We start from the raw sequence: 16,255 nt of genomic DNA, 5'->3' as shown, positions 1-16,255 counted from the left end.
AATATGATACTCATCCACCAAGTAGTTTGCGAGATTAGCTGTGGGTAGACAAACACGAAACCAGAGACAGACAGACTGAATGCAGGGTCTCTCTACCTGGCGGAGATAATTAATACAACATACTATGCCTACAAAATGTAAAGGGGCGCTCAGCGGAGCAAAAATCTCCCCAGGAGGCATGCCCCATAATACTTGATGCAGTAGCTTTAATCTGTATCCTCTCTCTTTCTCTCACACTCACACACACACACACACACACACACACACACACACACACACACACACACACACAGCCGCATGCACATACACGTTACACACACACACACACACACACACACACACACACACACACACACACACACACACACACACACACACACACACACACACACACACACACACACACACACACACACACCTGAACATATTCACACACACATAGACAGAAAATGGGGGTTTGCATAATAGTACGCACCATTTTTCTGGAGTTGTTCCTTTTATCTCTACATGTTCAGCTCATTTCTCTCTGCCATAATTCTCTCTCTCTTTCTCTCTGTACTTCTCTTGATCAGCTGGCCTACAGGGGGTGAGTCAGAGATGTGCACGTGCATGGCATCATTAACACCCAGCATGGAAAATAATTTACACACAGATCATTAACTCATGTAAACAAGGCCCTCTAAAGACACTTTAAAGCCACTACTACTACTGAGGGATATGTGTTATGCATGTATGCACTGTACATGTATGAGTGTGTGGGGTTGATGTTAATGATGATGGATCTCCTTGGTGGGTGCACCAAGATCCACAAGGGCCTTCTGGGTCTCTCTGGGCTAAATCAGGGTCAAATTAAGCTCCCAGCTGCACTGCAGTTTTAGGGTTATGATATACTTTGTTGCTGCAAGGGCTTGATACTTTGTTTGTGAGCTCTTAGATTGCCGGCACGCAACTAAGTATTACAACTGTATTCAAAACTCACCTCTTTCAAGCTGGTGCAGTGCAGGACAGAGGAACTTTACTCTCCAAAACCTCAGAACTGGCCACCACTCCATCCAGAGCAGTGAAATAGACTATTGGCTTTGAGTAATCGATAGAGGCTTGTAATTAAAAGGTCTTCATCTGCAAATTATGCCTCTTTCAGACAATTTCAGTCTGCTTATAGGTTTTATATTTTTGATTGAGTTTAAGTCTGGCTTTTGGCAGTATTCAGTCCTTGTAAAAGAGCTCCCTTGTTAGAGGGTTTAATCCACCGCTATAAATAAATTAACTCTATCAACCATTAAGTAACAAATACTAATTATTCAGCTAAATTGTAGAAGTGTATGTTTGAAATGTAATAAGACAGGCAGGGAAAAGGCATGAAGGGATTTTTATGAGCACGACACGCGGTAAGAATAGAGGGATAAACATTATATTGTTGTTTTATCTCTTTTCTGTTTGCGTCCTTGATCCTCTCTTCCCTTCTCTCTCTCACTCATTCACTCATTCACACACACACACACACACACACACACACACACACACACACACACACACACACACACACACACACACACACACACACACACACACACACACACACACACACACACACACACACACACACACACACACACACACACACACACACACACACACACACACACACACACACACACACACACACACCTAAGCTGTGAGGATGACATTCTCACAATGAAAATCTTGAGTACACTCAGAGAGTATACAAATGGACCGAGTTAAGTCAGGATTTTACTGTGCAGGTGATTATTAAGCTACTCTGGCTGCTGATACATACTGCTAACTTAATTGTCTCGCTAGCCTGCCAGGCCGAAGGCCAGGGACATATGTTGTTTTCACCCTTGCGTGCGTGCGTGCGTGCGTGTGTGCGTGTGCGTGCGTGCGTGCGTGTGTGTGTGTGTGTGTGACTGGCCGACTAATCTCGCAAACTGCTGCACACAACACATTTTTCAAATCGGCCTCATGGTGATGCTTGCCCGTTTTGGCCTATAACTCTTGAACGATAGGCTGTGCAATCAAAATGTATTTTTCCCTGGATTCCTTTCATCATGATGCAGCTATGGGCCTATTTTACAACACATTGTCCAATAGACCCCATATTTAATCACATATTGAGGGGCATCTACAAAATGCAGAGACAAAAGCCATTTTATTTCGACCATTAGGGGCCACCACAAATGCAACAAATGTCCCTTTTTGTCTTTTTTACCAGTCTTCACCATATTAAGTACATGATCTCTGATCTGTGACAATGCACGTCAAACTGCTTTTTGATATTGAAAAATAATTTAAATAGGCTTACATTGATACCAGAGATGTTGGACTGAATGTGTACCATATCCATCTGCAAGGCAGCATCATCTTGTCCCAAATACTGTGATGAAAACACCTGTCAGATACAATTATTTAGTTCCAATCAGCAGTAAGTACATAACTTGGGGCTACAGGGTATTTGCTTCCACCTAGTGTTGATAAATGGGAAGTGTGTAATTTGTAGGAAGTTGAAATGTTCACTCTTTAGGACAAAATGGTAGAGATTTTATAGTAGACCATTAATTTAGATTTGTATCAGTTTCAAATTCCCCTTTTTACCTTGGATAGCCTATACAGTGGGAGAGAGAGGCATACATGCCTACTGTATCACACTGATGGGACTCAATACTAAGCCACCACAAGGTGAAAGTGGATCCATAGAGGGTGTCTTTTAAAAATATATATTATAATATTTCTTTTTACATTTAATCAGATTCACATCCACATTGTGACTGAATAAGAACAGACTTTACACATGTGCTTTCAAACTCAGTGGCATGAATCCACACACGCATGAACACCAGCAGTTACTATATAAACATTTATTCTCTGTACAGTCAATATCATCATCATCATAATCATAATTTAATGATAGAAAAATACCTTTCCTTACAACACAGTCACTTTCCACCCAAACATAAAATGCTAAATGACAAGATCATGAACATTTTATGAACCTTGTATGAAACTCAAAATAACAATCATACTGCAGGTAATTTCTTTTGAGATAAGCATATATGAACAAAGCAAGTGTGACTCGTACAAAAAGACAGATATACTGTTCATTACTGTATACACCATAGGCATATATCATATTTTAACAATATTCCCTAGAAAAAATATCTGTGACTATCTTTTTTCTTCTTCCCCTTTTCATTTACTAGACCTTATTAGAGACTGTGTGCAAAATTCTGAATTAAAATAAAATCTGGCTTTATTTACAGCAATAACGTTGAGTTGTGAGGAAAAAAACAAAACATCTTTGGAATGAAACATGTCATATTTGGCTTGATGTCTGGAAATCAGGTGAGATGTCCTTCAGGTACAATAATGTTGCTTCAGCGCGTCACATATACTGTAGGTGGTTGTCACAGACACGTTTTGACAAAATGTCCCACGAACCGACGATGCATGTTTGAGTTCACAGAGGCAACAGAATGTCATGGGAAGCAGCTAATTATCCATTTAAACCCTATAAACTTTGTTGACCGGAGTCCCCCAGTGGTCTATACAAAGCCCCAACTTTTATACTTCTACACAAAATCTCTTCACTGAAAATAGCCTCGCAATGTGTCGCAACGTGATACGCTGGGAGCTTTTAGATCTGCTATTTCTGCCAAATATTTGCCCCAGAGTAGGGACGCTAGAGTTCATGTGGCTAAGACACTTAATCCCTCAGCATGTGTCACACAGTGTAAAAGTGTGCAACAGACACACACCTCCTTCCCACTTTTCCTACGGGTCTTTTGTTACAACGTGATTATGAACGGCACATGTTCAGAAATGTTCGTCATAGGCAGCTTCTAATGACATTATTGATCTTGGCCTCATAAACCTTTGCAGGAAAAGTACACATTAACAGTTTTTCTGGCCTTGCACCTGATTCCACTACTTCTGATTGGCAGCCACTCTGGCCATTCACCTGGTAATATATCTGATTGGCAGTTACAATGTCTTATCCGCTCTTTCAGGAAGTGAAGTTCATGGGACGGGACTCTGAAACAGAAAGTTCTTCCAAATAGGCAATGGGCGCCAGTCCTCTCCTGCCATTGACCTTGAAAACACAGACAAACAGAGCATGAAATATGGAACCATGAATTTATCCGGAACGTTATAAGCTATGACTAACATACATAACTTATGACTCTTGAAAACATCAATGAATATTGAATAAGAATATATCATTAAATATTTGAAGGCCTCGGTTGTCTATTTATTCATTCACATCATATGCAGGATTCTAAAATCACTATATACAGTATACTCTTCCCCTGGCAATGTCCTTGACCGTGGATTTCATTGGCTAACCTGAGCCTCACAGAAACCATCATGGCGAGGGTTGCCTAGCAGCGTGACGGTGTCCCCCTCGCGTAGGGCCAGCTCTCTGCTCGGGTGGAGGTTAGGACTGTCCCTCAGAGGGCTGTAGCTATAGATGGCCATGCACTAAAGGACATATGCGTGCGTACACACACACAAAACAGGACAGAGAGGACACATGGAACACAGAGGACATAAAAGAAACTTTGTGAATAGTGTTCTTAATACTTAGCTGAATATTCTTTTATCAAGCATTAAGTGTTTAAAACATTCTCTCAAACCAAACAAAATTGACATTTTAAACAAACATGTCAAGTGCAATCACTAACACTAATCTCTCATCACCACTGCCCTAAACATGTAATGTTGTTGTTAGTAGGAATAAACACAGAAGCACCCGGGAGGAAATGGGCTAAAAAAGGGGAGGAGACAAACCGAGTTCCTGTTTCAAAACAAAAAAAGGAGGTGGTGCATGGCCCCAGAGGCAAAACGTTTCTCAGATTGCGCGCACACACACACACACACACACACACACACACACACACACACACACACACACTTACCGTTTTAGTTTCAGCCATTGGTGGTTTTGAAACAGGAGAGTTGCTCAAACTCTACAAAGAGACGGACAGAATATCATGACGATAATGCCAGCTTTGATGTAATGTAAACAGGCAGTAAATAGGAAGTGAATGTATGTACGTACATGTTGAGTAAGGCCACTGTGTCTGTGTAAAGGGGGAGAGTTATGGTCAGGAGACGCAGAATGAGGAGACATGTCAATGGCAGGATGAGGAGACTGCTCTCTCCTGAAGGAGTCTGTTCTGTCAGACTGCGAGTCAATGGGAGGATGAGGAGACTGCTCTCTCCTGAAGGAGTCTGTTCTAACAGGGGCTCTGTGCACGGTGTGAACCTGATTAGAACTCAGACCGTTAGAACCCAGCGTCTGAACACTGATGTGGATTGGGACACTCGAGTCCATATTCTCCAGAATACACTGAGGTAGAGAGGAACGAACACACACACACACACACACACACACACACACACACACACACACACACACACACACACACACACACACACACACACACACACACACACACACACACACACACACACACACACACACACACACACACACACACACACACACACACACACAGTTTGAGTCGTTTGTGTTTTGATAGGAAAATATGGTAGGCTTAGCCGTCACGCATCATGGATACCTTGGTACACGCTGAACTCATCACAGACTTGTGGAACTCTCCATCTAGGTACACCTTCACAAGGGAAAAGAAACAAAACACAAAAACAAACAATGAGATGAAATCCACATGAAAATAGGGTTTTAAATTGTTGAGTAGTGGTACTTTTTCATATGTCCTGTACTGTCCAGTGAAGGCTGCTTACCCTGTATCCATACACAAATGTTCCATTGCTGCAGCCCAGCTCATCCAGTGGCGGTCTCTCCCAGCCAATCATGAGGCTGCTCTGGCCGACATTTCTGATCACCTCAACAGATCCCACCTCTGCTGGAGCTTCTGGAGGAAGAGAAGAACAACCAAAACAATGATGGGTCATCAATAGGGCTGTCACAATCAGGACATTTTAGTTGACGATTAATTGTCATTAATTGTCAAATAAAAATACAATATATATTTTTTAAATGGTTATGGTGATTCATTGGCTCCAGCTCCAATCGGCAGTGATGGAAGCATGACACCAAGGTAGACACACATTTTCACCCTTCTTCCGGCACGATGCTACAGTATGAGAAAGCTTCTCTGGATTTGAAGGGAAGAGGAAATAAGGAGACCAAAGGGTGAGTATTTCCCTCGCATTTTCCCATAAAAATAGATATGTGCCAACTGGAAAAATAATTTACAAGCACACTGTGTGAGTAAACATTATCTTTTCAATCCAAAGGAAAAGAGAATTTGTTTGAAGTTATTAAACTTTCTTGTAAGCTGCATCCTCTATATAACCCTAACCCCACCCCCATGCCTTTTCATAATCGCAAGCAATGCCAAAACCATTATTGTCATTGCTTTGGATAGTCATTAGTCATAATTATGTATTGCCTCTGGGCAGCACACACCGAGAGAGAGAGAGTGTGAGAGAGAGAGTGAGAGAGAGAGAGAGAGAGAGAGAGAATTAGATACTGTAGCAACAGAGAGAGAAAAAGAGGGAGAAAGAGAGGGAGAGAGCAAGTGCTACTTACTGTATATGCAGGCACTTCACAAATGCACTTATTTCTTATTCTATGGAACACACTCATTGCTGACAAAATAGAAGGACTGATAGAATGACAAACATTCAGTTATTTATAATGGTGGATGTAGCTCCTGGTGTGAGTTTTGTGCCCATATGATCTGGTGCATTGAACATGACGCACGTAAATTGCCTGTTTTAGGAAGTTTCTTTTTTTCTCTCCCTTTTTAAGAGCACAAGTTTGTACAGTGTGTGTGTGTGTGTGTGTGTGTGTGTGTGTGTGTGTGTGTGTGTGTGTGTACTGTACCTGGTTTTGGTCTTTCTCGTTTGGTTTTATCTGGAGGCAGAGTGGACTTCCTGGCGATAGGCCTGCATGATCTTCCAGGAGACGGAGGGGCAGATTTACTGCAGGCTGTCGGTGATGTGAGACCAGCAAAGACATGGGCCATACTGTCCAGGTCACCAGTGATGGAAGTGATAGATTCTGTCATTTCAGAAAGGTTTACCTTGGGGGCAGTTGGTATGCTAGGGGCAGTGGTATCAGTATTCGTAACAGTACAAACAAACACAGTGGGGACAGTGGCTGCAGAATTGACAGTGTTAACTGAGGTAGTTGACCTTGGAGTTATAGTGGTAGCGACTGGATGCTGAGCAGTAGGTGATGCTGTAGGTATAGAAGTGGATTGCCTCGTCTGTTTGAAGGATACTGGTGTAAGTCCACTTGAGGTCGACTTACTAGGTCCCATATCTTTGACAGCATTAGAATAGCTAGAAAGAGCTGCACTCGTGGCAGTGCCTGTGGCTGCTTTTGTGTGTGTCAACTTACTGGGATTGAGTGTAACATTTGCAGACCTAGAGGCAACTGCACTGAAAAGGGTTGCAGACATAGCAGCTTTTATTGGTTTAGTTGATGTTGTTGTTAATGTTACTGTTGTTTGTGTGGTTTGGCCAGGGGCAATGGTGACTGGAAGAGGGGTGGAACTGGTGACAGTGAGGTTCTTAGCCTGAGAGGTCAGGTTCAGGTCTCCTGAGGACAAATATGAGAAGGCTTCCTTAGGGTGCTGTCTTCTCCCTCTGTCACCTACTTGGATGTCTTCTGACTTTCTCCTCACTGGAGCCTTTAAAGATATTAGATATACATGTATTAGATATATTACTTGAAAAAGTGCTCCTCGGAGCACAGGTCTACGACAGGTCAGGTAGGTTAGTGTGGCCTGCTGGTTGCGCAATAACAGGCCAATGTGAAAAGGGTGCCATTTCTTCCTCTGCCAAGTGGGAATCTGCGTGCAAAATGTCGCACGCTGCGTTCATGATTTGAGGCATTTTGTTCAAAACGGACCAATCCTGCAAACTTTGGAAGCCAATCTTAGCCAATCAGGATGGAATATGAAAAATCGGACAGATCCGTCTTGATCACATGAATATAGAGATACTGTATAACGATTTGCATGATGTTTGGACAAAATCTGTAGAGGAATTATCAAAAAATGTGTTTTGTAAAAAAACGGCCTCCTGGTGGCGCTATAACAGGCCGATATAAAAAGATCTGGGCAGAGGTTCTGCTCTGGCATCCAGGGAGTGTGTGTGCACAGTTTCGCTGCGATCGGGCCAACGGTGCCAGAGATTAGCTGGTCACGGACGGACGGACACATACACACGGACCGACGGACAGGGTGCAAAACATAGTCTCGGCCACACCTTCGGCCTGGCGGAGACAATAATCACAATATTAGCCTAATTGATTTGACATTTTACACCTGTGTGTACATATCCATAACAGAGAAAGTCTGAAGTTGACTTACTAGTATGACTACAACTACAAAAAAATGCTAAGATTCACTTCTACTACCTGGCCTGGCAGAGACCTGTGCTCTGAGGAAAAACAATTCAATCCAGCCACCCCTAGTGGAGAATACTAATACCGGTTACTAGGAAATAAACAGTTTTTTGTTTGTTTGTTTGTTTGTTTGTTTGTTTGCAGTATGTCTGCATGTTCAAAGCTCTAAAGTGTACCTGATAGCTGCTGGAGAGAGTCTTCTGCAGTTCATGATGTAAACTAATGATCTTCTCAGGACTACTCAGTCTTCTGCCCAAACTGAAACATCTGTCTGGGGCAAGGGGAGCAGATCTCAGGTAGTTCCTCCCTCTACTTTCTGAACCATTGGCCGGAACTGAGCTGGACTCCCCTTTCATCCCAACATGGTATAGTCCAAGTCTGTCTGGAGAAGTAGGTGTTTGGACTGGTCCACCAGGGGACTGGGGCTTCTGTCATGGAATGGAGGATAGGCTACATCAATTTCACTAGAAACTGTACAATAAACAACAACTACACTGTAAACAAATGGGCTAAACTGTTGGGAAAAAAATAGTTATTCATGGATAGAGACTACTAAATGCATTTTATGTTCTCTGTAGATTTAAAGCTGCACTACGTTACTATCCTGTTCTACACCGGATTTGAACCCAGGTCTCCTGTGCAAGTGCTGACATTTTTACCACTGAGATAATAGAGCCTGCGTTTGACCTTCAGGTCAAAATGTGTGTCAAATCAGAAACAGGATCAGACACCGGATCTAAATGTCTCACTCGAAGAGCAGGGAGACCAATTACAACCGCCCCAATTGTATAAGTTAAATTGTATTAACATACTCTACCTGCGTTATGTTGCATGCTACAGGCAAACTCCTTTTCTCTGCAGGAACAACAGGTGAAGATGGCGTCTGCACGTTGGCATGCTCCGACACTGCTGAAGTTGGCACAGGTGAATTGGCTTGGCTTTTCACTCCAGCCTTTGGTGTAAATTCACTTATGTTTTCCTGAAGCTTTGCAGGGGGTCCAGCAGTGAATAGACTAGCACGGTTTCCCCCAGTGTGTTCAAGGTGTTTTAAACCAGATCCAGGAGTGAGTCCATTTGGATATTCCTGGACTCTTACACCAGGTGGGAAAATGGTGTTGCAGTTTTGATCAAATGTGAATCCACCATTGTAGTCGTGTTGTTGTAAATTTACATCCGGTGTGAATGCAGCAGTATAGTCCTGTTTCTTTACATTAGGTGTAAATGCAGTAGTGTAGTCCTGTTTCTTTACATTGGGTATGAATGCAGTAGTGTAGTCCTGTTTCTTTACATTGGGTGTGAATGCAGTAGTGTAGTCCTGGATCTTTACATTAGGTGTAAATGCAGTAGTGTAGTCCTGGATCTTTAAATCCGGTATGAATGCAGTAGTGTAGTCCTGGATCTTTACATCCGGTATGAATGCAGTAGTGTAGTCCTGGATCTTTACATTGGGTGTGAATGGAGTAGAGTAGTCCTGTTTCTTTACATCCGGTATGAATGCAGTAGTGTAGTCCTGGATCTTTACATTTGGTGAGAATGCAGTAGTGTAGTCCTGCAGCGCTGTGTCACACAGCAGGTGTTCTGCCTGCTGTGTGAGCGTGAAGTCCGCACATCCACTCCTATTCATGGCTCTCATCATCTGGGCCAGTAAACTGTTCCTCTCCTGACACTTCACCACTAGACATGACAGCTTGGCCTGTGTTATATTGGATTAAACAAGGTATGGTATGGTTTTCACTTTCCAAGGTTGAACAGCTTGTCAGTGAAATATTCAATACAATGTTATAGCTGGGTAGATAAATAATATCAAGTCATTCAACAACTTACCTTTAAAGGAGCTATGTCCAAATCTGTCTGGCTCTTCTTTTTCAAGAGAACATCATACTATAGATACAAGAAACAGATTTATGTCAACTGTTGAATAGCCTGAGCTTGTAGGACTTCTTTGACTACAATTCCTACAACAACAGACTACAAAATGGCAGCTGGTTGCCTACTTTAGATCTTATGTCGCCATAGCGTGACCGGAGTGAGGTGAGAGTAGCGCTCCACTCCTCCTTGTTCCCCTGGTCTCTTCTCAGGGATGTGTACTCGGAGTTCAGCTCCTCTAGAGCCACTGTCTGTGGGGTTAGACACATACACATACATCTTTGAAAACATACTGTAGCCATGGATCTACAGTATGGTATGCAAGTGTTTAGAAAAACATACACAGACACATCTCTACCATCAACTATCGGCAACACAATCATTCAATCACAACAATAACGATACAGCCACAACTCCCACATAACAAAACATGGCTACCTTGGCTTTGAGTTGAGCTTGAAGGATATTGAATTGCTCCTCTATCTGGGCCTTCAGTGTCAGAGTATCAGCCTTTTCTCTGGTCAGACCGGCCAGTCTGCTGTGTAGTTCCTTCACCTAAACCAGACCGGTAAATTAATAAACCATCCACAAATCTGCCTTGCAACTTTGTACAGCATGTGTAGAGAATAGTTGAGGTTTGAATACCATATTGTTGCTGTCTGGTAGAAACCTCTTATCTCCATAATTTTTTCCACATCATCATACTGCAGTGTTACACACAAAAAAGTAGCAAAAATAGCAGATCTACAAGCTCAAAAGGCGTGGCATCGCGGCGTATTTTGAGCTTGCAGATCTGCTAATTTTGCTTTTTTATTTTATTTTAATGCTGAAAAGTAACCCTTTGGACATATGAGGTTTGGACAGGGACAATATCTGATGATGTGAGAGTAATCATGCATTCAAGTTGTTGTCATGAAAATAATGTTGGCACATAAAAAGTTGAGGTTTTCAAAGAGCCTCAAGTTCATAATATCACGTTTCCCACTTGCCAACTCTAAAATGAGTATTAACGATATTACTTACTGAAAAGTAATACTGAAAAGGTCCATTTTACAGACCTCTCGTGAGAGAAATCAAATCTGCCGGTCAGCAAAAAGGTGGAAACTTCACTAAAGGCAGCTAGATTTGTTCCTTGGGGGTATTGAAAGAAAGCTAAATAAGCTAAACAAATGTGGTTGGATGCAAAAGAACATTGTGGCGTAATGGCAAAACTCACAGTACAAACTTTTTCATGAATGTACCTGTGCTGTCAAGCTGTCATTTTCCTTCCTGGCGTCTTCCATCTCATTGGTTACATCTGTCAACCTCATCATTTCATTGGCTGTTTGATCTGCCCTCTTCTCTGCCTCCGCCCTCGTAGCTTCAGACTCACACAGTTTACTGTTCAGTCTCTGGATCTGCATGCACAGACAGTTTTATTGATTATGTATAATGTTGCCAGGAATAGGAACTACAGAAGTTTCAACAAACAACATCTTTGCATAATAGTGTGTATGGATGCTCACCTCTAACTGGCTCTGGTCCAGTTCTTGTCGCAACATTCTGAGTTGCACTCCCAAAGCTTCAACCTCCGTCATCAGAGCTATTTGCTCCTGCTTTCCATTCACTTCCACAGTCTTCGTCGCCATGTCAGCATTGTTGAGACCGGACCATTGTTGCGATTGGCTGCAGTGAGCAGCAGCATCAACAACCTGTAGCTCCTCCTCTCTGAGACTCAGAAGCGACAGCCTTATCTGGTGCTCCTCTTTTTTCAAACCAGCGATGGAACGTTCAATCTTATCTTTCTGTTCATTCAAACTGCAAATTGACTGTGACAGCTTGTCTCTCTCTTCCCTGGATTGTTCTTGATCTCTACTCTCTTTTAGACTGTGGAAAGAATCCATAATGTCCTCGCTCTCCTGTTTTAAATCGCACACCTCCTGGCTTAACCGGTCCCTCTCCTTTTGTAAACTTTGCAGCGTTTGTGCGATTTGGTCTCTCTCTGCTTTTTCGCTGGAAAGAGATTCTGACACTGTCTCTCTTTCATCTCTAAGCTGAGATAATGACACGGTTAGCTGTTCCTTTTCATCTTTCAGTCCACTCATGGACCTTATAAACTGGTCTCTCTCATCTTTTATCCCACAAACTGTCCTACTTAGCTGCTCTCTGTCTTGTCTGAGACCAGACAGAGACTGACTGATGCCGTCTCTCTCCTCCTTCAGTCCCCAAACAGTCCGAGTTAGCTGCTGTTTCTCTTCAGTCTGAGTTTGGATCCACAGGGAAACCTCTCTCTGTTCCTCCCTCAGGGACCGTACAGAACCCATCAGCTCCTCTTGTTCTTTTTCCTGGTTCTGAACTGACCTGGTCAGCTGTTCAACCCCATCAGACAATAGACTACCTTGTGGCTTGGCTCGTAGGCTATGGCTTGTTGAGACATCGTGGTCATCATCTTGAGAGCAAAATGCTGAGTCTGTAGTTAAATGGTTTGCTTGTGAATGGGATATGGACTCTGTTCTATCTTCGCTATGTAATACTCTGTCCACTAAAGCGTCCACAATTCCTTCTAAATTATTCTGCTGAATGCCACCAAACCCTAAGTTTGGAGCCATGTGGCCATTTTGTAAATGGACACTCTCAGGTATGTGATGACACTTTGATGATTCTTCTAGGACCTGTTCATTCTCTGCCAGCCTCTGCTGTAACTCCATGATAGTATTAAGGTCATCCTCGGTCTTCCTGGTCAGCTCTGTGATCAGACAACCGTGCTCCTGGTTCTCTTGCTTGAGCCTGGTTCCATCTGCCTCCAGCCCAGACATCTGCTGCCTCAGCTGTGCTAGCTCTTTGGCATTCTCTGCCTCCTGGAGCCCCATGTGGGCCAACATCTCTTGGATCCGCTCTGCTAAGGCCCGGTTCTCCTGGTTCAGAGCCTGGGCAAGGTCATCCTCAGCCAGGGTGAGAATGGGGTCCTCTTGGGTGGACGAACATGAGAGGTGGACAGCGCTATCCTGGGTTGTTGTGTTCTGCGTTGGCACCCTGTGAATCTGAGTATATAGATGAAAGTAGGACTAGATTAGTGAACTATTTTTAGTTTAAAGGCATACATGAAAATGTCTAATTGTTACCAGCCCTGGGGACATCTAAATAAAACATTTAAAAACACAGGTTGAACCCTGAAGAATGTACCTTTTCTTTTGAAGGCCCTTTACTCGGCTCTTCTTCCACTTCCTCTTCCTGTTCCCTGAGTTGTAATTTCAGTTGGCAGTTCTCCTGAGTCAGCGTCTGCAGCTGCTCCTGTGTACGCCGCAGGGTGGCCTCCAGGTGGTCACGCTGCTTTCTGAGGGCCTCCACATCTTCCCCCAGCCCCAGGCTGATGTATGCGTCCCTCAAGGCATCAGATTCCTCACTGGGGCATTCCTCCAGATTCAGGGCCCCTCTGGAGCACCAGGTCCCTAGGCTAAATGCCCCGACCTCCACCGCGTCCGTAGTCAGAGAGAGCGACTGGAGGCTGAGGTTGTGTTTGGAGTTGAGGTGGGCGGAGAGATTCAGAAGGTCTGGTTTGGCCTGGTAGAGACAAGGTTAGAGTGTCCAATTTAGCAGATGAAGAGTGAGATTTGGTGTTGTGTTAGTTGTCTGCTGCGCCCTGGTGGTGAACAGATGTAAGTACAGCTGGGCATGTTTGTTCATTCAGGGAGAGTTAGACCTTCAGTATGTAATTTCAGAGTAATATTTAACACCATATACAGTACGGAATGTTTGTTAGAAAAAATGCTTAGATTAACACAATATTTAGCCATTGCACTTTGGGCCCCAAAACGTACCTTTCCAAAGCTATTTGCTGAACAGTGTCTCATGGCAGTGCCATTTGAGAGGGACAGCGAAGGACAAGAACCAGGTGCTGGACTGGTACTGGTGGGAATTGGGGAGCTAGGCCCAGGGCTTGGAAACGCAGACCCTGCGATAGTGGATGTCTGACTGGGTGTCTGGCCAGTTGCCTCCATATCCTGCTGGAGTCTCTGGTTCTCTTCTCTCAGTTCCTCCACCTGCTCCATCAGAGAGCTCTCGGACAGCTTCAGCCGGTAGACCTCAGCCTTCACCCCCTCCACCTTACAGCCCAGAAAGTGGCCGTTCTCCTGGGCTTCCTGGAGCTGCTCCGTCAGCTCCCTTCGTTCCACCACGCCTTGCTCCTCTCTCTCCAGCAGAACCTTGAGGTCCTCCTGCAGGCTCAGGATGAAACCTTGCAGCCTGACCTCGCTTGAAACATCCCCCTCTTTTCCACCGACTCTTTGGTACCCGGGCACCTGCTTCCTCCTCCTCTCTTCTTCCTCTTTCTTCTTCTTCTCCTCCCCTTCCTCCTCTCCCTCCCCTTCTCCTCTCAGACATGGCAGTCTTTCTATCTCCCCCCTGTGCAGCGCAGACCCAGCAGTGATGCTAACCGCGCTGATACTGGCAATGTTGGTGGCGGCGGCCACTGTCATGTCCAAGAGCTGTTTCTCCAATGTGTGGACACGGCACTGCAGGCTCTGCTCCCGATCTCTGGCCAGGCTGAGTTTGTGCAGGAGCTGCGTCTTGAAGCTCTCAAAGTACTGCGACTGGCGACCCATCTCCTCTTCTTTGACCCTCAGCTGGTTTTGGCAGCGTTGGAGTCGATCCCTCCACACGCGCTCTACTCGCTCCTTCTCAAGAGTCTGGGGAGGAAGGAATGGAGATCAGGGGAGAGAGAGAGAGAGAGAGAGAATGGGAGTGAGGGAAGGGTAAGCAGGGGAAGAGACAAGTGAAACAAATGTTTTGCAACAATGAAATTTAGGAGACTTTCAAAAGCTCACAACTGAAGTTACACCAAAAAAAAACATGGCACGCAAATGTTTTGGCTTCACTGGTACAGAACAGACAGTATATGTGTATTTTGCATTAAAATGTCATTTTAATCAATATCAAATCAGACCCAGATACACTGACAGCAGTCCCTTGTATAGATAGTGTAGTACTGCTAAATGTTCAATTCAGTTATACATAATCTGATTCTGTAGAGACGCAGAAGACTCACCATGGTCCTGACCTCGTCCCTGAGCGTGTGTAGCTTCTGGTCCTGCCTCCGGGTGTGTTGCACGCTGGGCCAGCCGTTGCGTGAGGCAGCGGCGAGCTGGCTGAACTGAAGGAGCAGATTCCTCTCCGACTGCTCCAGCTCTGTGATCCTACCACCAACCACAGCACATGATACACACAAGCTCACATTACCTTAGCGTTAGCACAGAGCAACTAAATCATACTAAATCCACATGCAGCGCTCAGCCAAATTCACACCTAAATTCACGATTACTTACTTTTTACTATTTGAACGCCAAATCGTACTATTAGTGTTTTGCATTCCGGTGTCAGGGAAGTCACGTCATATCGAGGAAGGGGAAAAGACTCGACAAAATTTGGGGAATGATGTGAGCACCGGTGTGGTGGTGTGTAAGCGTGCTGTGCAGTCAGGTGTGTGATATGTGATATCGCCTTGGCCATATGTGAGTCTGTGGGACAGAGTTGTGTTTGTGTGTGTGTGTGTGTGTGTGTGTGTGTGTGTGTGTGTGTGTGTGTGTGTGTGTGTGTGTGTGTGTGTGTGTGTATATGTGTCTTTTAGTCTGTTAGTGGGTCTGTCATGGGATCCCCTCTCCCCAGTCTCTCACCTGTTCCTCAGGTAGCTGCTGCTGTCAGACTGGCTGATTGATGAGGCACTCTGTTCCAGAACCTTCACCCTGTCACTCAGAACCCGCAGGTCCAATAGCGGCTCAGCAGCCGGCGAGCCTATTGCCAAGACGCCGACGTCGGAGCTACCTCCAGTCTCCACGTCCACGCCGTCCGGCGGAGGCACACGATCCTCCATTGGTCAGCCCACTCACACCTGGAGCAGGTGAGCAGCGGTGGACAAAGTACAGTATACTCAAGTAAATAAATACTCAAGTATTCAAAAGTACAAATTACGGAGTACATTTTCTTTAATATCAA

General features: G+C 44.4%; 1 protein-coding gene across 1 annotated transcript; it reads right to left on the bottom strand.

Moving 5' to 3' along the window:
* Positions 1–3,295: 3,295 nt before the first annotated feature.
* LOC311033976 (uncharacterized protein) lies at positions 3,296–16,133 on the bottom strand (the record flags this gene model as incomplete). The annotated part of the gene is made up of 20 exons (XM_084041714.1): positions 3,296–4,108; positions 4,363–4,497; positions 4,935–4,985; positions 5,078–5,368; positions 5,601–5,654; positions 5,785–5,915; positions 6,893–7,091; positions 7,515–7,703; positions 8,599–8,850; positions 9,240–10,115; positions 10,247–10,303; positions 10,417–10,539; positions 10,727–10,843; positions 11,530–11,685; positions 11,794–13,308; positions 13,451–13,828; positions 14,086–14,509; positions 14,684–14,952; positions 15,312–15,459; positions 15,937–16,133. 20 exons carry the CDS (start codon positions 16,131–16,133, stop codon positions 4,022–4,024), a joined length of 5,649 nt encoding a protein of 1,882 aa, XP_083897840.1. The 3' UTR covers positions 3,296–4,021.
* Positions 16,134–16,255: the final 122 nt, after the last annotated feature.

The sequence above is a fragment of the Gymnoscopelus microlampas genome (genome assembly GCF_963454915.1).
Source record: "Gymnoscopelus microlampas genome assembly, chromosome: 18".
Taxonomy (NCBI): domain Eukaryota; kingdom Metazoa; phylum Chordata; class Actinopteri; order Myctophiformes; family Myctophidae; genus Gymnoscopelus; species Gymnoscopelus microlampas.
This window is presented reverse-complemented; position numbering and strand designations above follow the sequence as displayed.